General features: G+C 34.9%; 2 protein-coding genes across 2 annotated transcripts; one reads left to right on the forward strand and one right to left on the reverse strand.

Annotated features, from left to right (window-relative positions):
• The first annotated feature begins 3,802 nt into the window (after positions 1–3,802).
• LOC117926897 (protein STICHEL) lies at positions 3,803–14,013 on the forward strand. The gene is made up of 6 exons (XM_034846203.1): positions 3,803–6,229; positions 6,617–6,836; positions 9,896–10,459; positions 11,752–12,556; positions 13,165–13,246; positions 13,344–14,013. Exons 1-6 carry the CDS (start codon positions 4,175–4,177, stop codon positions 13,449–13,451), a joined length of 3,834 nt encoding a protein of 1,277 aa, XP_034702094.1. The 5' UTR covers positions 3,803–4,174; the 3' UTR covers positions 13,452–14,013.
• A 630-nt stretch (positions 14,014–14,643) lies between these two features.
• LOC117926138 (2-C-methyl-D-erythritol 4-phosphate cytidylyltransferase, chloroplastic) lies at positions 14,644–21,653 on the reverse strand. The gene is made up of 12 exons (XM_034845215.1): positions 21,441–21,653; positions 21,031–21,113; positions 20,852–20,923; positions 19,983–20,038; positions 19,011–19,090; positions 18,777–18,859; positions 17,321–17,398; positions 16,969–17,037; positions 16,721–16,789; positions 16,566–16,612; positions 15,115–15,205; positions 14,644–15,008 (listed from the first exon to the last, which is right to left on the reverse strand). Exons 1-12 carry the CDS (start codon positions 21,571–21,573, stop codon positions 14,943–14,945), a joined length of 927 nt encoding a protein of 308 aa, XP_034701106.1. The 5' UTR covers positions 21,574–21,653; the 3' UTR covers positions 14,644–14,942.
• Between the last annotated feature and the right edge of the window lie 1,099 nt (positions 21,654–22,752).

Below are 22,752 nucleotides of genomic sequence, written 5' to 3' on the forward strand. Positions count from 1 at the left end.
CATTGACCGCTAACCAATTATGCCCCCACGAGTTTCAGTGAAAAATCAGCCATCAAAAACATTTGTCGTTTACATATAGCATGCCACGTTTGGGAGGTAACTTCAATGCAGAGGCAGAGTAACTGTCACATCTCTAAAAAAGGCAACTCAATATGTGATGACTCGACTCGTCATGCCCTTGGGTGACATATTGGCGGCATGCCCTTGGCTTCTATTTCCGATTTCAGATAAGCGTTCGAGTGAGACCATTTCTGTCGGATGGATAAAATGATCTATGCTACAATGGAGTAGGATAGAAAGGCGAAAGATGATGAGCCAACTCAACGGGGTTGGTGGAAACTTTGCTGGAGGAGGATTGTGCTGAAACTACTGTATAAATTATTTCAATTGATTTGGGTCATTGGGTGTAGGGATCTATTAGGTAAAATACCCGATAAAAGAGAGTTTACTACGTACATAATGTTATAAATTTCTTTTTTTAATCTATATGAATATAAGATTTCAGGATCAATTAAAATATGAATTTAGAGTTTTGGTTAGGGTTTCGTGATTGGATGTCAATTTGATACTATTTTCTCATTGTCTTACAAGACACTCTCATTTACGTTCATATTGTCTGTTTTAAACCCAATGATCCTTCACAGTTTAAAAACCCGTCCATAAAACTAATGAAGCCTATTGTATATATAATGTTAGAGATTTCTTTTCCTAATCGAGGAGGAATAAGGTTGCTCAACCGTCTTATTCTCCTTTGTAAACTAAAAATTGACTTAACGATCATGATCCATAAAGATATTTGACTCATGAGTAGTTGATATTTGACTCATGAGTAGTCGAAATTCATTATAGTCTATTATGACCCATAAACATAATATCCTCACGATTTTAAAAAATGTCTAGGGAGAACATATCAATCACCCTTCTTATTCCACCCGTAATGATGTTGGAATTAATAGTGGTCCACAGGGGGAATCGATAGCGGTCCCTTAAGGAAAATACGTAGCTAAGGTGAATTAATTGGTGTGATAGGAACCACTAGAAATGGGGTTGTAGTCGTTGTAGATATCTACGAAGAAAGGTGCATTAAAGAAGGTCCGGTACCTGTCCCAGAGAGAAGGGGGTACACACAGCCTATATGGGCCATGCTCACTGTCGTCGTCTAGCTTAATTTCAACCTGGTGGTGGTGGGATCATGTTCCACTCATTCATGGACCCCTCTCCTTAGCCATTTCTGCTCAATCTTTAACACCCATGTCTAGAATTAGATAAGCTGTTTGTGGGTTGATAATGGAACAATGTTCATTTGGTTTAATCTCAACAAAGGGATGCAGACGAGCCAAACATGTCGCCATTCTTTGGAAGAACTCCAACAACAGAAGCCCATGGTTCGCCACAATGAAAAGCAGAGATGGACCTCCCTATCTTAGCCCCGTAAGGGTGCCTTTGGCCTCCCTGGCTCAGCCTAATTCCCAGACAACGTGGACCTTCCCCTATTATTGAGGCTGCCCAATGGCAGATAGATACCCTTGGGTTCTTCTTCTCCATAAATCCCATGTGCCAAACACCCCCCTTTCATCTAGGCCTACTAGGATGTCCTAATTTGAGTGCATAATTGCCTTGTTCGAGACACTGTTTAACCTCACATTTTCACGGAAGAAGGTGAAAGGGAAGCTTTACAATTGACAAGTAACAAGCGGGCATTTTGGTCTTTTTGCATTTACCTCTCAAAAAAGAAATAGATAGGCACTAAAAATAATTCTCCAAAAATCTCCCGTATTTAAAATTAATGAATTGAAGTAGTTCCAAAAAGCATTGATTTTCTCAAAGCTTGGTATAAATTTATTCATTGATAATTAAAGCAAAGTCTTTAATTAGTTGTGTGCCAATCATGTTATGTTGTGATTATTCAATGGAGATGGGGCCTCTTATTATTAAAAGGCTTAAGGCTTAAGGCCAAGGCCAAGGCCAAAAAATGACCATGTGAAATTTGTTTGTACTTGGTGCAATGTATATCTATAGATTCTATACCCTTTAAAAATCATATTAACTTCACTTCTTATTAGCTTGCTTTTCATAAATATAATTATCATCCATCAAGAATCCTCGTCTTTTACAATGTTTGATATTTTTCCAATCATTTTTCATACATGCTTTAAAGTATAAAGAACGTAATAAAAACCATAAAAAAAATATGATATGATTTTACTCATCTTTTAACCTATTTTCCATATACAATCATTGATCGTAAAAAATGATTCGATCCTTATCAACACATAATATTTTTTCAATACACGTGAAAAAAATATGAGAAAGATACAAATAATGTAATTCGAATTATGTATATCATGATATGATATTAAAAGTGAAAAAACGCAGAATATATATGATGATAAACGATAAAAAATAGTCAAAAGCATGGTTGAGATAGTATTTTTTTTTTCTTTTTTTATATTCAAAGGCTTAAATTATATTTTAAAATTGATTTATGATCATAAAAATTTTCCCATATTGAATAAAGAACCACACATATACTTGAATGACAAAAGATGAAGAGAGGAGAGAGGGAGAGAAGTGATTGAGAGAGGTCTCTATTATTATTATTTTATTTTATTTTTGGCCTCAAAAGGGGTGGGGTGGGGGGGTGGCCTCATCATGTGCTCTTTTTCAAATATTTTAAAAGGGAAGGTTTGAATTTTTTTTTTCTTTTTTGTTCCTTCTTTACCATCATAAGTCTTCAAACCAAACCCACATTTTAGAAAGAAGAGCATAAAAGCATATGGATATGGATTGAAGGTTGAAACCAACCCTCCCCCCTTTGCTTCACAATTCAAAATTTTTCTTTGCATCACAAATAATTCAATTTTGGGTGAAATTCAACCCATGATATAAATGATGTTGAGGCTCTTGAGGGTGACTCAAGAGAATTTCTTGGACTAGACACTCCTGATTTGACCGTTACCAAACCAACATAATAATGCTTAAAAAAATAGGAAATTAAAAAAACTTACTCATGCAAATTTTATTAAGAAAAATCTAAGAAATATTTGTCAATAACGGTTTCAAAAAATAGTTTAAAAAATTTATTCATTGATATTTTATAAATAAAGGTCTAATCCAGAATCTATAATAATTTTAACATATTTTTAAATATATTTAAAATAATTTTTATATCCAACTGTCCTAAAAAAACAACCTATTTTCATTGTTCATAATAAAAAATAAAAACAATTACTGATTACCAAATATGTTTTCTTACTTTTATTGTTTTAGATATTAAAAAATTATTCTCAAAAATAATTATCAAACAGACCATAAATTAATAAAAGATACGAAATTATTGACAAAATCAAAATAAATAAAAAAAACCCAAGCGACATTCCATGATTAACGATAAGATATCTAAGTCTATTTTCTAAAGGCATTGACAACCACTAATTTCCTTTGGAATCAAATAATTTTGATATTTATTCAATCATGATCAATCTTGAATTTCATACTCAATTAATATCCACCTAAAGGCAAACCCACAAAAGAAATTTCTAAGTCATTTTGAGAAACATATCCAAATATTTGAGGAAATTTTGGCCCTCAAAATCAACTCCACCAGAAATTTTGCAATTTATGCTAAATTTAATTTTTTAAGAAAAAAAACAAAAAAGTAAGAAAATATTTTTCTTAGTAAATAAAATTTAAAATTATTAAAAATGTATTTATTTCTAAATTATATATATATATATATAAATAAGCAAAATAAAGAGAAAAATGTATAATTTCTAAATTTTCGGAGGACAATCATAGGTAAAAACAGAGGGACAGGAAATCCCGGGACACCAGGCTTGGACTTGGAGTTTGGAGGGAAGTTCGATTTTTTGGCTCTCAAGAATCCATCGCAATTAACTAAACATCCATCTCCATCCAAAACCCTAATACGATCTTTCTCTTTCTCTTTCTCTTTCTGTAGGAGTTGCATTTCACATTTGAGATTAATCTGTGGTTGTTATTTGAAATCACTCTTTATGTTAGATTTTGATTTGCATCATGGATGTGGAAATGGCAAGAAATAGTAAAAAGATTGGTTGTAGTTGATCTAAATAAATCTCATATTTGAAATCATTTCTCGTATACGTTTTGCAAAATGCAAAATCAGAGACAAGGTTGATTGGTTGAAGAGAAAATGTCAGAAATGGTTGTGATGGATCCCAGCAACTTCCACTTGCAGAAGAAGCAGCTTACTCAAATTCGCAAGGCAGCTCGGGTCTTGCGAGATCCAGGAACCACGTCTTCCTGGCGGTCTCCGCTCAGCACCGCCAGATCTCTATCCCTCTCCGCTGCGACGCCCCCGCCACCTCAGCCGCCGCCTCCACCGCCCCGGCCACCGGAGGAGTCGAGGAGAGTGTTTCTATACAATTGGAGGAGTGCTAGTCAGAAGGCGAAATCGTCGGTGAACGGTGAGAACGAGGACGATGAAGACGGCGTTGATGGATCGAGCGTGGATGACAGCTTGAGCGATTGGCGGAATGGCGTGGATTCCAAGAGCGACACCTACATTGGCGGCCGGCGGCACCGGCGGCACCACGCTTCGATGATCTTCAGATGCAGAGATGCGAATCTGGTGGCAATGGGCAGACCTAGTGGGATTAAGAAGAAAAAGAGCAGCAAGAATGTACACTCCATTGCTTTGTTGAGACACCAGCAGCAGCAGCAGCAGCTCAACACTGCTCGCTCCGGCAATTCGAAGCGATTGCTGGAGGGGATTTTAGGGCGGGACGACTCAGTGGAGCAGTCGGATGACACGGAAGAGTACTACAATTCCGAGGATTTTCGGAGAATTTGCGAGGCCTCTCCCTTGCTGTCAAGGCTGAGGCAAAGGAATTGGTCTCGGTCCTCATCTAGATTGCTGAGGAGCAAACGAAAAGATGACTCTTCTTATTCGTACAGTACGCCTGCATTGTCCACTAGCTCTTATAATCCGTATGGCAATCGAAACCCCAGTACTGTTGAGTCCTGGGATGGGACTACAGCCTCCCTACATGATGGGGATGATGAGGTAGATGATCAATTGGATTTGCCGGGCCGGCAGGGATGTGGGATTCCTTGTTACTGGTCTAGGAGGTCAACACCAAGACACAGAGGGATATGTGGGAGTGGGAGCTGTGACTCCCCTTCGCTTTCTGATACTATAAGGAGAAAAGGAAGTAGCATGTTGTGTGGGAGTCAGACCATATACCCCAGGCGCCATGGGCTGCCGTTGGGTTCCAAGAAGAGGAGAAGTGTTTCAATGACTCCTCAGGGTCTGCTCCCATTGCTGACCAACAGTTGTGATGGCCATGGAGGGTCATCTATGGGAACTGGGAGAAGTGATGATGAGCTTTCTACAAATTTTGGGGAGCTAGATTTAGAGGCCTTGAGTAGGTTGGATGGGAGGAGGTGGTCTTCGAGTTGTAGGAGTCAAGAGGCTATGGAGCTTGTGGCTCTAAATGGGGAGAGGGAAGAGGAAGGTAGCCCTGAAAATGTTAGTAGCTTGAGTCAGAAATATAGGCCAATGTTCTTTGATGAATTGATTGGTCAGAATATTGTTGTTCAGTCCCTTGTCAATGCCATTTCCAGGGGAAGGATTGCCCCTGTATATCTTTTCCAGGGTCCCCGTGGGACGGGGAAAACATCCACAGCTAGGATTTTCACTGCTGCTTTGAATTGTTTGGCAGTTGGAGAAACTAAGCCATGTGGGATCTGCAGGGAATGCAGTGACTTCATATCTGGAAAGAGCAGGCATTTTAGGGAAGTTGATGGCACCAATAAGAAGGGAATGGACAGAATGAGGTACCTTTTGAAAACCATGCCATTTGGAACTCCATCACCTCTTTCACCATACAAGGTTTTTGTTATTGATGAGTGCCATTTATTGCCCTCTAAGACTTGGCTTGCTTTTCTCAAATTTCTTGAGGAACCGCCACCACAAGTTGTGTTCATATTCATAACACCTGATCTTGAAAATGTGCCTCGTACTGTACTTTCACGGTGTCAGAAATACCTTTTCAACAAAATCAAAGAAGGTGATATTGTTGCCAGGTTGAGGAAAATTTCTGATGACGAGAATCTGGATGTTGAATCAGATGCATTGGAGTTGATTGCCTTAAATGCTGATGGTTCCCTTCGAGATGCAGAAACTATGTTAGACCAATTGAGTTTGCTGGGGAAGAGAATCACTACGTCTCTTGTAAATGACCTTGTGAGTTTGCGACCATGCTTCCATGACACAGTCTGGTTCAATTTTTAAACCATTTTTATTTTTGTGATTAATTCTGTTTCCTGCTAGAGCTCCAAATACATTATCCTCCTTGCAGCTTACAATGTTCGATTTGGCTGTTGAATTTCACTTGAGACAGTGTACTTGATATGAATTTAGTAGATGAAGACCAAAAACCTTGGCCTTTTAGCTTGAGCTAAGAGTTGGATTGTTGATCTGATCTTATAGTGTTTTTTTTTCCTTGGTGGAGAACTAGGAAAAAACCATTTTTTAGCAAATTTTAGCTAGCTGAATACTTCTTCTAGATCCTTTTAACCATAAGGTGAATTGGTTCAAACTTGTTTATGTTATTTATTTTCTTTGCTGTAGGTGGGTGTTGTTTCAGATGAGAAACTACTGGAACTTTTGGAGTTAGCCATGTCATCAGACACTGCAGAAACAGTGAAAAGAGCCAGAGAGCTAATGGACTCTGGAGTTGATCCAATAGTTTTGATGTCTCAATTGGCCAGCCTTATTATGGATATCATTGCTGGAACATATCACATTGTTGATGCCCAACAAAGCGATTCATTCTTTGGGGGACGAAGTCGTGAGTATAATCCACTTGACTATGATATAGTTGTTTCTTTTAAAGTCAAGCTCCTATGGCCAAATATTTTAGATCTATACTTTTAAATGAATTAGTCTATTTTGTTTTACAGATCTCTTAAGCTTATAAAAAGGTCCTAGAAATCCTTAAATACAAATTTGGTAGTGTAATATGGGGGCTGCACGGTAAACACCTGGATAAAATGGATTGGAAGTGGGGCCTATTGTGAAAATTTCCATATTTTGAGCAATGGTGGGAAATATAAACACTCTTTTAAATCCAGCAGATTGTTCACTGAATGCATTTCAAATCCTATATGAAACTCAATGGATGAATTAATATCCATGGCAAATTCAAACACTTTGTAAGTACCTTAAGGAAACTTAATTAATAGTCTATAATCATGGCACAGTCATTTCTAACCCCTTTGGATAAGATCTCACAATTTTCTGAAGCAACAAATTTGTTTCTTTGGTAGTTATTCTGTGGTTGCCTTGTCTGCATTGTCATTAACATAGCTGGTGGATATAATGGTCATTGACATTAGGTTCGGAATAAGGGAATGAATCTGGTCTCATTGTATAAACAATATCTACAACTCTGCTAAATTTGTCTCTTTCTTGAAATTAATAAAAACAAATTGCTAGGATCTGTAATTCTAGAAATTCAATCTTTGTTATTGAAATGATACTCGAGTAATTGTTTTGAGGTTCATCATAATTTAAGTCTTTAAGTTAGTAGCTGAAACTCTACTGTACTCAATAAAGTCTTGTATCTACATTTTGGGGTTGGCTTCTGTTCAAATCTATCTCTACTCCTAGTTGAATCATAGGCAGACCCCTCTTCTTCCCCTGCCCTTCAATCTAGGTCCTTTTTGGCTTTTGTAAAAAAATAGAACCACCAATTTTCCTAAGAAAAAGTTCCAATCTTCAACAATTTCTTTCTTGAGCAGAAATCACCAATAATTTCTTAAAAGCATGCTTATTGGGATTGAGAGATTCAAAATGAATGCTGGTTTATCTGTTTAGGGGCCAGGTTACTGGGTTGCAGTCAGCCTTGATGTCATAATGACACTGCAGACTCTATAATTGCAAAATTAAATAGCTTGTTTTTTTCCTTTCTGATCAATTAAAAACAGCAGATTGAGTAATTAGTAAAGTTTGAGCCCACAAAAAGAAATTTTTAATAAATTGAACAATAAGGTTTTACATATAGTTGTATTCAAGTTTGATTCTCCTATCATCTATACTAGGTATCATGAGATGATACAGATTCTCTCTCCTCCATGTTTTACCGGTCTCTCAAGGGTAATTTGCCTGCAAGAGATCTCATTCAAAACAATTACGATAACTTGTCAAACATATTTAATATTATTTATTAGGCGCCTTCTGTATGAATTTCTATTTGCCTATCAAAAAAATAAAAAATAATTTTAATACCATTTGAACTTGTTTATTTTCTACATTTAAATTTGTTTACCTATGTGTTCGCTCACACTATTTGTTTACTTATCTGTTTTGCTCACATTGTTTGTTTACTTAGTGTTTTCCTCATGCATGAGTATCTTTTAGGATTGGGTTAGAGTGTACACGGGGGATATTGTTACTTCTTTGATAGATTTTGTGGATTGGTTAGGGTCCCCATAGGGTGCGGTCGTTTTTGTGCGTTCCCGCCCCCATTGGTTTTTTTGTATGTGTATACATCCTGTATACCTTTTTAAATACACTACTTCTTTTACCTATCAAAAAAAAAAAAAAACTTTTTAATCTATGTTTATAATTGGAGTCAAAAAGTGATAAATATAAAATAAAATTGTTTTGGCATGATCTTGAGGAGGGAAACAAAGCTACTGATCGAGCTTTAGGCTTAGGGTGGAGTATAGTACTTTTCAGTATCATCATTCTTTAAAAGTATTAGTGTAGCATGTTGAAATATTGTACTGGAGTAGCCCTCCCATGGTCCCTCTTGTTCTATTAAATGAATTTCCATAGCTATAATGGTAAACGAAAAAAAGAGTCTTATGCAACCATAATCAATTAATCTCAGAGGGAAACATTATTATTAGATTTATGCTCTTTCTTTGGATCAACTGGAAGCTATAACATTGAGAAAGTACCTTCCCCTTTACAACTACACATTGTGTGGCTGGTCTTAGAGAGCTAGTGGAGCCAGCCCTCCTAATTGCTTTCATCTGTGTGAGTGTCCCTTGCCTTAAGAGTAATCTCAGAGCTCAATTAGGTGATGACAGGTCCTGAGTTTAATTGGTTCCCATAGGTTACCCATACCATACTAGTGTACCTTCTTTGTACTTGGTTGCACTCCTTTTGACATTTCTCTAGTCTATACTATTTGCTCTCTGCCTATTATTAAAGTAAAAGAGGCTTCTCAAACCATTAAGGGCTCAGATTTCTGTTCACCTGCTGAATGGTTTGTGATTAATGCTATTTCAGTATAAGTGACCATCTATTTTTTTTTTTTTTTTTTTTTTTCAGATATAAGTGTCCATCTTTTCCCTGTTCCTTAACTATCATAAATTTATAATTCTTCTGCTATTTGCTTCAGCTGTTGAATTCATGTATCAGGATTGCTTAAAAGTTCAAAGCACTTCTTTTCTACTTAAAAAAGTTTAAATTACCTCTAGTTGCTTTCTTTGCTAGTGCCTATATACTAAATACACGAGCTTATTTTATTCTTATTTTCTTTGCAGTTTAATATTACAATATATATATACAATTAATATAAATGAATAACATTTTATTTTATTTTTTTAAGCCCATCTTTCAGTATTATGTTCTAATTGGTTGATATTGATTTTCCTTGATTTTTTTCTGTTTCCAACACTTTTACACATGTTATGCCATCATTGGAAAAATTCTGGTAAGTTTACAATGTGATTTAGACAAAAACAGTTCTAATGTTCTTGCCATCAACTAGAAATTCCTCGCCTCAAGTTTTCTGAATCTTCTGATGCTAATCCTAAATATATTTGCAAAATATTGTCATTTTTCTCCTTTCAATTCGTATTAATTATTGCTATGGGTGGTTTGGGTTGTTGACAGTGACAGAGGCAGAAATGGATAGATTAAAGCATGCCTTGAAGCTTCTCTCAGAGGCTGAGAAACAACTAAGGGTTTCAAGTGAACGTTCAACATGGTTTACGGCAACTCTCTTACAGCTTGGTTCCCCTTCACCTGATCCTACTCTGTCTGGCAGCAGTAGGAGGCAGAGCTCAAAGACAACTGAGGATGATCCATCAAGTGCTTCTAGAGATGCTACTATTGTTCACAAGCAGAAGCCTGATGCTCACCATATGCCTCGGAAATCATTTTCTCCTATTTCCATGCCTAAATCAGCTGAAAAAAATTCCACCCATCAGGGGGATTTATTGTCCCTAGTTGATGGTTTTAATTTCAATGCCAAGCCTGTGCACAGTCAATTTAGGAATAGTGGTGCCTCTGCTTCCTCACATGATGATGTTATGATGGGGAATATGGTCTTTAGATGCATTAATGCAGATAAGTTGGATGATATCTGGGAGCGGTGTATTGAGAGGTGCCATTCAAAGACACTGAGGCAGCTGCTACACGCTCATGGAAAGCTTGTATCAATCTCTGAAGCTGAAGGTAAGCCCATAAGACTATTTGCCCCATCTTTCACTAATAAAACTGAAAAACAGAACTTGGCAAGAAGAAGTTTTAACCTTTAATAAGTATTCATTTCACTATTCTAGGGTAGAAAGAAGTTGTTTGCTGCTGATTTCATTTCAAATTGTAATGTGGTAAATATTTTAGGAACTTATATTGATATTTGTTTCCATATCTTTCTATGAACTTATGTTGATATTTGTTTCCATATCTTCCTATGAAAAAATATTTTCCATTCCTGTGAATGATTGACAAGTACTTGGCATGAGATTGTTAACTCAATACATTGCTTCATTATTTCTTCACTTTTCTGGAGTAAGACATTAGATCCAAGTGATTTTCATGATAAGAAAACTTAGTTATTATTTATTTATTTAGGTATGCATGTATGTATCTTCTATATTCAGTATGAGTAGCCTGGATTTCACAGTTGTGAAAAGTGGATGTTGACCAATCCTGTTGAAGTTTTCTTGCTCTGGCACTTAATAAAACAATTAGTTTGTGAGAGTCCCAAATTACAGATCACAAGGTCTTAAGCTTAGGGACCTTGATGTTGTAAAGCTACTGAACTATGGATTATACATGGTTCCCAAGCCAAGGGCTTGAGTTCATCTTGCATTTAATTGATATCTAACTTAGGTTGGCACATCCTGCTTCCACAAATGAAACTTAGTACCTGTTGAACTTTTGGGAATTTGACTTCTTTTGAATATTTGGAAAAAGATTGTTTCAATGTTTTGGTCAATTTGCTAGGTTTTTTTTTCTCTCTTTTCCTCCCTTCCTTTAAGTGAGTTTATCTTTTACACATGAAATGCAGTTCAATTTGAAGGAGAGCTCAAGGGAAGGTGTACATCTTGATAGAAATTCACGAAAAGAAAAGATTGTAAATTTATAGCATATCAATGTTCCACATCCTTCACGTTTATTGTAAATTTAAGCACATAATCTCAACTCTATTGCACATACAAGTAGCATAGATAGAATGTTATGCCAAGGCTTTGGTGTTGAGTCTAAAAAGTCAATTATAGCTTAATAGGGGGCAAAAAATGGTCTAAACACTGTACCAAGTAAAATCACAAGAATGTGAATGATCAGAGAGTGGTTTCTTCAACTGAAAGTCTATGCCTTAATTGGTTTATATCTTGTCAAAAACCAGGAGAATTTCTGAATCGGGTCAAAGTTTTTATTGTTTCTGAACCTGCTACGTAAGCTGGCTTACTCCTAATAATTTGCCTCCTGGGCTCTCTAGTCTAATATGGTTCTGCTTGCAGGTGGTCTGGTTGCTTATGTTGCATTTCAGGATGAAGATATTAAATGTAGAGCTGAGAGGTTTCTGAGTAGTATCACAAACTCAATTGAGATAGTTATGAGAAGTAATGTAGAAGTTAAAATAATCCTCTTGCCAGATGGTGAAATTTCTATGAACATGAAAGCAGTTGGGTTGCCAGATACTTTGGGCCTGAAGCAAAGGGAAACAACTGCAGCAGTCGAAGGGGAAAGAAAAGCATTCAGCATGAAAGGAATAGATTCAGATCTAGACTCCTCACATCAGGAGCTGCTTAAAGTATCCAGAGGAAGCTTTAATGATTCTGAAGGTAAGCTGAGAGGTGGATCACGAGATCCTTCTAATTGTTCTCCACTGCTAGATAGAACATTTGGACCTACAGATGAATTGGCTGAAGGGCACATTGAAAGAAGTAGTACAAAAGAGAGGAATCAGGAGATTCCAATGCATAGGATTGACTCCATAATTCGCGAACAGAGATTAGAAACTGCATGGTTGCAGGTTGCAGAGAAAGGCACACCTAGGTCGATGAGTCGGTTGAAACCTGAGAAGAATCAAATCCTTCCCCAAGATGGTAGCTATCGTCAAAATCAAGTTGAATCCATGAATTCAGTAGGTGTGCCCTCTCAGAAATGGGAAGATGAACTAAACCATGAAATCAAAGTTTTGAAGATCAATGATAGAAGGGCCCTTCAGAAGGACCCAGTTGGTAAAAGAGTCGATCATTATCCCATATCTCCAAGCTCACTTCATGATAGCAGCTTTGTGGCCAATTTCAACAAAGAAAGCATGTAAGTCTTTGCCACATTTATTTATTGATGATTGTTCATGACATAATCATTTCTATTTACCCTCAAATTTCTTCCACATGATTGCTTGAAACTTGGAAAATAGACTAGGTTAGCTGCTTCCCTAGATTTGGTTGCATTTGTATTAGATGCAATATAAAATCCTGAAAATCCCGGACTAAAAAGTGAGCGAACTTCCTCTACAAGGAAAATATTGCAAGGTTCATGGGCTTCACATAAAAAAATATTTATGTGAACTAGGTTTTTACCATGCAATTTTCGAATGTTTACTATTGTCATTATATTTGAATTAAGAATAATGAGATTGAAATACTTGCAACAGATGGTATTCAGGTTGTTCCAACATCAGCTTATTCCATTAACATGTTCTGTCACAATCGTTTTCATTTTATTGTTCATGATTTCATTATTAGCAGTCTGCTGATTTACCAGCTGAAGGTGTACATGAGATTTACTTCTAAAAAGTTTATACACAGTATATCCTGGTGTACTCTTCTGTAGAGTTCTATGGAAACATTGGTATGCTTAGGTGTGAGTATATGGAGATCTATCTGTTGTTTAATGCGCTTGCTCATTGTGTTTGTATCTAGGGGATATGAATCAGGGACTGGAAGTGTAGGTTGCAACAGCTTTTTCTGTTGGAATAACGACAAACCTCCTAAAAGGGGAAAGGTAGGCTGGCTGCTCGTATATTTTCGCTGTCCTTGTATCTAAGAAAATTTCTTTCACTTTGATGAAGCATACCCTTTTTTTCGTGTATCTGAACCAGATTAAACAACGGCCTCCTCTTCCATCACCCAAAGTTGGACGAGGACGATTCCCATGCTTTGGTGAGTGTGGGAAATCAAGGAAGACAGACAGCAGATTCAAAACATAACCCAGAAAATTCAGTTATTCTTCTGTATTTATTTTTCCAGTTTAGCCATTCTTCAGGAATATGGGGGAAAAAGAAAATTAATGTAAATGTAATGTGTTTGGCCTTCTGCATTTCTTTAGATCCAGCCAATTTTTCTGGGATCAATAAAGGAAAAGAGGGACAGCAAAAAACTTTGAATATTTTCTTCTGTTCTTTCTCCATCAATGAGGCCTCAATAAACAAAAGACCAGTTTTATTCTGACCTTGTTTGGCTCGCAGAAAAGACGGTAAGGTTAAAAGATCCTAGACTCTACAAGCATTTCTCAGATCAACATGGGTCGCTGCTAGATTTTCATGTATTTCTAGGCATTGTTCCAAGACTGGGTATTCAATTGCTCTTTCATTTTGTTGAATTAGGGTTTGTAAACTGCCTACAACCAACTCTGTATGCCAACATCAGGAAGATTTTTGTCTCGAGTTTTGGTGTTATTACTTTCTCATTGATCATTAGAGCATGATTTCACATTGATGGCTGAATCGTGAAGAGAAAAATAGACATCTACAGCATAGATGTAGATGTTAATCCCCATGTTTGTATTCAGGAAGAAGGGAAGAATACAATGTTAAGCAAATTCAGACTCTTGCTTTGTTACTAAGAGGAGAAATGGAGTGTTATGATTCAAGATTCAACTCGACCGGAACGGGGGTTTTGCGCATCAAAAACCTTAATAAGCATTGCTTAAGTTGCTAAGTCCAAAAGGATTTGGGCCCACAATAACATCTTTCTTCACGTGCAATCCCATATGCAAGTATGGGTAGACTTACAGATAAACATCTGCAATCAGCCTCTTTTAGGCTTAATAAATGAAGGATTGAAATTTGAACAGATGATCTCTCGTCAAAACAAGGTCTTGACACCATGTTGGACAATCAATTTTTTTTAAAGTTTAAACTTTGTGTGAAAATTGTAATTAAACATGGTATCAAAACCCTTGTGTGGTGTGAAGTCATCCATTGGAACCTCATTGCATAATATTTATCTTAATTAATTAAGCTTGCATGTAAGCCCAAAAGTGGTTGATTGTGGTTGTTTGCCTATGGGATCGTGTCTCCACGTGTGGATTTTGGGTCACGTGTGAGGAAGGTGTTAAAGTGCATGACATACAATATCGGGTTCAAATCCTATAAACTTAAGCTTCTTGAAAAATTGATATTTCAACATAGCCAAAGTAAGATGCCATTGAAAGCAGATTCTAAATCCAGATGCCTAGTATGCTTAGCTAACTTGTTGCTTCCCGTGGTAGGGAAGCACTTATGAAACCATAGAAAACAATCGGTTCGGTTCAGAATCCAGCTTTTCCCCCCACATAACTTATTACATTATTCAGTCAAAATCTTCATTCATCTCTGCTAGAATCCTTCATAATTGTGCTTTAGCTTTTCAAAAAAATGGACTACATTCTCATTGGAGTTTATAGTTACAAAATGGAACAAGGTAACGAAGAACAAAATTTACTCCTCTCCAGAGTCGAGATTCAATATCCGCTCAGCAAGTAGCAAATCATCAGGAGTAGTGACCTGCATATCAAAGAATTAGGGCACATTGATTTGTAATTCAAATAATGCTTGGTGAATCATGCATGTAATAGACTTTGAATACGATCAATGTAGAGAGTTCCGCTACCTTGATGTTAGTGTAGGATCCTTCGGTGATGAACACAGGATGCTTAAGGTGCTCCACGATAGACACATCATCGGTGACCTCAAGGCATTCTCTGTAGAAAAAAGTATGAATACTCAAATTTGTTTCCTATACTTGGGTTTTTTTTAATCATAGTAGTAAACAATAATGACATTGGAATAAAATGCATATGAATAGAAATGGCAATGTCGGCCTATATTAGAAATTCTAGCTAAAGAAAAACTCAATTCATCAAAGTCTTATTCCAACTATTTGGAGGTCATATGAATCCTTTGTCACCCTGTTCCTCAATTGGGCCATCTTTTTTAGAATCATAGGCTTTCATCTCAATTGCCTTCCTCTTATTCATGCACTACTTTTGACATCTCAGCCTTCCCTTGTCTCATTTTCATGCATAGAACCATGTGGCACTTCACAGTGATGAGAATGGTTCAGTACTAGACAACTAGTAAATATTAAGTCCACATGCTTCCATTGTTTCCTATAAAAACTCTAGGGTAAAATCATTTCTAGTTGAAGAAATGAACATTTTAAGACCTTCCTCCCCTGGAACCAGTCAAGGAATTGCCTTCCAGGCCAGAGAACTGGTCGACAGTTTGTAATTCAGTTGAGGATGGTGAACAGGGTAGATTTCTAGTTCCACAAAGTTGCAAATTCCACGAGTTTTTTCAGGAAATGTAGATTTGAACTTATTAAACAGGGTTTGCATCACCGGTTTCAACAAAGCACTGTAATTCTGGAGTCCATGAGAAGGGCAATTCAATTGGTTGTATAATGTCTATTGTATGTTATGTTATTGCTTTCGCATTAAATCTTTGGTTTGATGTTTGGTATGGAAATCTTTGCCTTGGAATCTTAGGTTTCACAGAAGGTTATATGATTTGGAGCTTGAGTTGGTGGAATCTTCTATGTTCAATCTTTTTGAATTGGCTGTTTTCAGTGTAGGGAGGATAAAGACTCCCTCTGTGATCAGGTTTCCTACATATTGGTAGAGTCACAAAAGATTCTGGCTGTCAACCAATTCATCAGAAGGGTAGGATCCTGGCGAGGAGTCTGCAAATCACTCACTAAACCATTATGGAACAGCTCATAGTTTGTGAGTCTTCACTTTTATCCTCATTTGTTATCCCATGGGTGCCTTAGTCTATGAAGGTTTCTTTGTCTAGTTGGCAGGGCAGATTTGTCTTTGAGGGGAAAAGGAAAGTTTGGAGGCCTGCTCTGCTGAGCTTATTTGGTTGCAGGACTTATTGGAGAAGGGAATTTTTCTGTATCATTTCCAATTCGAATCAACAGTTTGAATTGTTCCTAGTTGTTGCTAAGGCTATTGTTCAACCTTTTGTTTTAGTTTTCTTTGTTCTTTCAGCATTCCTTGAACAATTCTTGTGCACAACAATCACAGCCCGTAAAATAGCATATTGTGAATGGTTAGATACCTATTTACGAGCTCAAAACCTTTTCTTAGCAGCTCAGGCTTGATGACCTACACAAAAATTAGTAGTAATATAGTGATATTAATATCAATATAGCAGCTACTTCAGCAAAAAGGCTTTATTGAACATCAAGTTCTTTAAACTCTTCAACAGAAAACCTGTGGGGTCTGCATTTCCCAAAGTGTTTTTCGGTCCAGAGTTCTTACTACAAAAGATTCACTGTTTGCCTGCACAGAAAAATTTGAACAAATTTCAGTTTGTTGAGTTTTCATCAGCCAGAACTCTATCATAAATCATACCCATGAGTTTATTTTCAAAAAATTATCAGAGTTATGTTAATGCTGAGAATGAGCTTATATGATTAATTTTCTTGTCCTTTGGTAATGTTTTCCAAGTGCATTCTTACCTCTTTGATAGTAGCTTTAACAGGAACACCAAGTACCGCTGCTCCATTCAGCCGTCCGTCTTTAAGGACCTAATAACAAAAAAGAGAAATACCTGATCAGCCTTAACTTGGGAAATCACAGTAAGAATGTAGTTCAAAACTGGCTAGGTATAGCTGTCTAAAAGCCGAAAACTATACATCCAAAGCATTCTGGATAATTTAAGTAATACACCTAAAGGGTAATGGGAAACACACTAGCACACAGTAATGATTATCAAGTATGAAAAATTTGCTTTATCAATGGCTGTCTCCAAGAAACAACTTAATCCTATGAACTAGATTCATTTGTACATTAACATTCCTCAGCCCAAACCTGCTCTATATCTTCTGTAGATACCAAAGGTCTTGCAGAATCGTGGATGCAAACAAGTTCGGAGTTCAAATCAACTGCCTGTACACAAAAGTAGCATTCAACAATAAGAAAACAAACTTGAAAGTATGATGAGGAAGTCTATTACACCTACTACCAATATAAATTATAGATGATGGCAACGTATATTCTCTTAGGTTATGTTGGGTTCCAGGAAAGTATTAAAGAAAGAAAATTAAGGAAAATAATTTTCCTAGTGTAGGTTTTATCATAAAAAATACGAAAGAAAATAAAATATAATTAAAATTAGTTAAAAACTCATGCATTTTCATATTATTTAATCTTTATATACTGTTGTTAAAATAATTGGAATAAGTTTGAAGTAAAATAATTTATTGATTTTAAATCTTTTTTTTTTTTCCTTCACTTTCTCTTTTCTTTTACCTTTTCTCTTTATTTCCCTTCCCTAGAATTTTCCGTCAAATTTTCTGGGAAACAAACATAGCCCATGGTTTTTGACAATTCTGAGACATCAACTAAAAATAAGAACCAAAACTGAGAGTCAATTTATGCATACAAACTTTATTCAAGGTAAAGCAAGTACAAGTCATACTTCTATTTTGAGCAAATATATCACTAGAAGCATCACTGCATCAGATACAAATTTATGGCATGTTGCATATGGCATACGACACCAATGTGAGCACACATAAAAAGAATATGTAAGAGTAGACACCTTAGGAATAAGTTTGCTATTTTGTTTCTGTATGCAATCACTCCTGTAATCCATTTAAGCCTATCCTAGAGAATATCAATGAATTTGAACCCTAAGAGCAGAACCTAGATAGTGTGGCCATCTCACACTCTTAAAACCTAATAATGTGTGTCATCAAGAAATGCAAGCAAAATACTTATTGAAGCATCAGCAATTAGACAATTAACCAAAAACATTTTCTGAGAAGAGACAAAATATTTTATATAGTAGTTTCGTTGCCTTCGTTTTCTTTTGCTTAGGGGGCACTCGTTTTTGGTAGTTTCTTTGATCTCTTCTCAATAAAGTTTGTTTCTTATTGGCTATATTTGGTTCTTGAAAAGTACTAGAAAATGGACAAAAATGATACGGAAAATAATTTTCTTATGTTTGGATATCATGGAAAAAAGTGAAGAAAAAAATATAAAGGGAAAGAGAAAGTAAAATACTAAAAGATTTTCCTCCCTATTTTACTTGGATAGAGTTGAGGAAAGTTTAGGGAAAATGCATTCCTCAACAATTTAATTTTCCTTCAACTTTTACATAGATACCCAAGCAAGAGAAAAATTATATAAATGTTGCTTACCTTTTCCTTACCTTACATTTTTCATTTCCATTTTCCTTCCCTTAAACTTTCCTGGAACCAAACATGGTAATAAAAAAAAAAAAAATTATAGGACTTTCATGATTAAAACATTTTTCACGCACCTGAAGTCCACTATAGACGGAATCTTGTCTCTCCTTTCCAGGCAATGTGAATTTAACGTCTATATGGATATTCTCTTTGGCATCTAAGAACAAAACCAACATGTTCATTTAAAAAGACTTTTATAAAACCCAGCAAGTACACTTGTGCAGCTAAAATGCAAGTACTTGTTCAAAAGGATGTCACTTCATATGCAAGCTCTTAATATCAAATACATGAAAAGAAAACCCGCAAACCTTCAAAAATATCCTTGTATGAGGGATCACAAACTACAACAATCTCCTTCACTGCACTCATGCGTGAGAAAGTGTAGAAACTGCAGCAAACCAGGATATAGTTATGTTAAGACAACACAAGATACCATATCAATAAGTGAAGAAAGAGAAGAAAAGAAAAACCAGGAATGTGCTAAATGTGATGGTCAAAACTTAGTCCCACTTCACCAAGAAGCAATGAGATATGAGCCAGGTAAAATCTGTTTTAACCTTAGAGACATCATGCCCACACTCAATAACCCCAGCTGTGAGACCTTTTACATCAAGCAGACTGTTCTGCATGATACTAACCAGCTTATCACATATGCACCCACATGGGCTAAGGTACTATTATGCATTATATGTTCACCTGGAAGGTGTGAAGGAACAAATTTAACGCATTGCTACAGTGAGCCTACTCCATTGTTATCCGGCCTATGAGTGTTTTCCAAGTGGGAATGTCAAAGCATCAGATCTCATCATTTTCATTGATTAATGTAAAAGCATAACACCTATTGTCCCTTCCTATGGCAACCTGCTATTGAGAAACTCAAGCTATGTTTGGTTTTCAGAAAATGCTAAGGAATGAAAAAAATGTTAAGGAAAATGGTTTGTTAATGTTTGGTTTTGCTACAAAAATACAACAAAAGATTAAATACAATTATAATTAGTTAAAAACTTATATATTTTCAAATTATTTAATCTTTATATAAAAGAATTAAAATAAGCTAAATGAGTTTGAAGTAGCATATAAAAATAATTTATTGACTTTAAATCTATTTTTTTTATTTTCCTTCACTTTTTCTTTCATTTGCCTTTTCCTCTTTATTTCCTTTCCCTCAAATTTTCCAAGAACCAATCATAGCCTTGGTTTCCAGAAGTCATCTAAAAATGTCCAAAGCCTACCCCAAACATTTGGTATAGTATCATCTCGAGTTTAGTTATAGCCATTACCTATACAAAGCAATTGGTTGGCCTAGGAGAGGAAGGTACTGCTTTGGCATGCTTGCCTATTAAGAAAAACCAACAAATTAGAAAGGATTCTCAGATGTACTTACAATTAAGGTTGAACCAATTGCAAGCATGAGGACAAAGGTTAGAACAACTCAGTGGCCTACAATATAACAAAAAATCTGGCAGATTCATGGTAAGAGTTGATTTGTACTGAGCCTAAATGAATCAATCAGTGAAAGTCTTATAATGTCATTTGATGGAGTATGATATACATTGTGAGCCCTAAGGTCTCAAGTTCGAGTCCTTCCCCCATTATTTACCGGCCTAATTATCTGTGTTCATAAATGTGTGATTTATCTGCAACCAGTGTTGTCTAGCTTGACATATATCATGAACTCAAATCCTATAATCTTCACTATGTTTGTAGGAAAGTACTATGGAGAGTTTTTTTTTTAAAAAAAATTAAGGATAATGATTTTCTCATACTATGAAAAATATGAAACAAAAAATCAAATAAAATTAAAATTAGTTATAAATTTATTTATTTTCAAATTATTTAATCTTTATATAAAGAAGTTAAAATTGAAAGTGGCATATAAAATTAATTTATTGACTTCAAATCCATTTTTTATTTTCTTTCACATTTTCTTTCCTTCTATTTTTCCTCTTCTTCCACATTTTTCCACAAATTTTCCATGAACTAAACATGGCTTAAGCTTTTGAGAAAATTAGCAACTCATCATTGTTTCAAATAATAATCAAGAAAAAAAGAAAGTTAAAAAAAAAAAACCCACCCTCCTAAACATTGAAGAAAGCAACATTGGCCAAAATTATATCAACTATATATAAATATAAAGACAGAAACTTACACCCATCCTCTTTCCCTTTCCTCCAGCCAGAAGAATCACAGAGACACTCTTCTCTTTCACAACCAAATCAGTCTGCATAAAACCCAATCAATAATAACAAAAAAAACAAACAAAAAAAAAATTCAGAATTTTTATATATTGAATTGAATCAATGACATGAAACATTTACCAACTCTAACCTCGTTTAGTTGCCCAGCATTTGCAGAGCAACTTATCTTTGATGATCCACTTCTCCCCCTTTTCCTCACTTCAATTTGACAACCTGAACAACCCAAATAAAAAATAAATAAATAAAAAGGAGAATTATGCACTGTTCGGTAGATCAGAAAATGCGGGAAAGGAATGGGATTGCATAGTTCGCAAATTTATTTTTGGCTTGACTGTTTAAGATGTAGTCAAAATTCTCGTTCTTATTCAATTTTTCTGGGTTTTCTCAGAGACCAAACAGAAAGTGAAATTGAGGAATGGATGAGACAAGACTACTGCTCTAGATGTACTAAAAAAATCTAATTAATTTTTCTGGGTTTTTTCCCTTTCTTTTCTTAGAGACCAAACAGAAGGTGAAATTGAGGGAATGAGTGAGACTTGCCTGGGAAAGGAGAGAGTTTGGAAGGGGAGAAAGTGGAAAGGAAAGCAAGAGGCTTGTGAGGAATCTGGGAAATTGTTGGCAACAGCAAAGGAGAAGAGTAGGAGGAGGCAATGTCCAGCTTGAGGACTCCCATGTTTCTCTCTCCTTCTGCTGTTGCTGAGAAATGGCGGCTCTGCCTTTTGGCCTGCTTTCAATCTTCTTTGGATATGCCAAATTGTTTCTAGGCAAATTCTACAGTATTCTAACATGTTATTTTGGAAATGAAACTAATATAAATAAATAAATAAATAAATAACAAGGAAAAAGATAATAAATTGATCATAAAACATATGTGAAAATTTAAACCCATAATTTCATATCATTTGACTTAAAACTTAAAAGGAGAATTTTCTCGGGTTTGGTTTTATTATATATATATAATTAATATAAATAAAATATTTATATATTTTAAAATTATTTTATCGTTATATAAAAGACGTAAATAAATTAAATGAATTTTAAATAATAAAAATAATTTATTTGATTTTAAATCTAATTTTTAATTTTATTTTTTTTAATATTTTCTTTCTCTTATATTTTCTTATCAAAATTTTCAATTCAAATATATAAAAGAATTTTAAAAAAATATCACTTATTATAAAAACGATTAATTTCTAAAAAAAAAAAAATGTGATTTTGGTTTCAATTTCAAGTTTCAAAGCACGTAATAAATAGAAAGTTTTTTCCATATTAGACCTTAAAATATTTAATATTTTGAGAGTAGATTAATGATATTTCTAATATTAGTTCAAATGTAACTTTCAAAGCATTTTAATTTGAGTATTATGGTATTTATCTACTGTTATTCAAATCATTTTGTATATATTTTATTTTTTTCATCTTTTATTTATTAATCAATTATGGAAAGTGCATATTTAGAAAAAAAAAAAACATTTCTCTAAATTTCTCTATGCATGACCAAACAATGAAAATTTTTATTATCTATTCGATAATTATTTTCGAAAATAGTTTTAAAAAATATTTTTTAAGAAAGGTTTTTGAAATTTTTTTTTTTAAATATTTTATAGAACAAAAGTTGTTTGAAAACTTAAAATATTTTAAACCTATTTTTAATATTTTTAAATATGTTTAAAAAAATATATATATTTAATGATTTATTTTTAATCATTCTATATGTTTGTACAATTATTTTTTAAAAGAACTCCCAGAAAACAAACGAAAAAAATAGTAAAAAAATGTTTTCTAAAAACATATCATTTTTTGTTTTAAAACATTTTTTTGTTACCAAATGTGTTTTTTTTTTGTTTTTTGT

The sequence above is a fragment of the Vitis riparia genome, chromosome 12, assembly GCF_004353265.1.
Source record: "Vitis riparia cultivar Riparia Gloire de Montpellier isolate 1030 chromosome 12, EGFV_Vit.rip_1.0, whole genome shotgun sequence".
NCBI classification, from domain to species: domain Eukaryota; kingdom Viridiplantae; phylum Streptophyta; class Magnoliopsida; order Vitales; family Vitaceae; genus Vitis; species Vitis riparia.

What these genes read in the sequence shown, in the direction of transcription:
- LOC117926897 (XM_034846203.1), top strand. Translation starts at nt 4,175, where the DNA reads ATGTCAGAAATGGTTGTGATGGATCCCAGCAACTTCCACTTGCAGAAG. An exon ending in ATCAATCTCTGAAGCTGAAG is followed by an intron (nt 10,460 to 11,751) that starts GTAAGCCCATAA and finishes TTCTGCTTGCAG; the next exon opens with GTGGTCTGGTTGCTTATGTT. An exon ending in AATTTCAACAAAGAAAGCAT is followed by an intron (nt 12,557 to 13,164) that starts GTAAGTCTTTGC and finishes GTTTGTATCTAG; the next exon opens with GGGATATGAATCAGGGACTG.
- LOC117926138 (XM_034845215.1), bottom strand. Translation starts at nt 21,573, where the DNA reads ATGGGAGTCCTCAAGCTGGACATTGCCTCCTCCTACTCTTCTCCTTTG. An exon ending in CTACAGAAGATATAGAGCAG is followed by an intron (nt 17,038 to 17,320) that starts GTTTGGGCTGAG and finishes TTTTGTTATTAG; the next exon opens with GTCCTTAAAGACGGACGGCT. An exon ending in GGGAAATGCAGACCCCACAG is followed by an intron (nt 16,613 to 16,720) that starts GTTTTCTGTTGA and finishes ATTTTTGTGTAG; the next exon opens with GTCATCAAGCCTGAGCTGCT.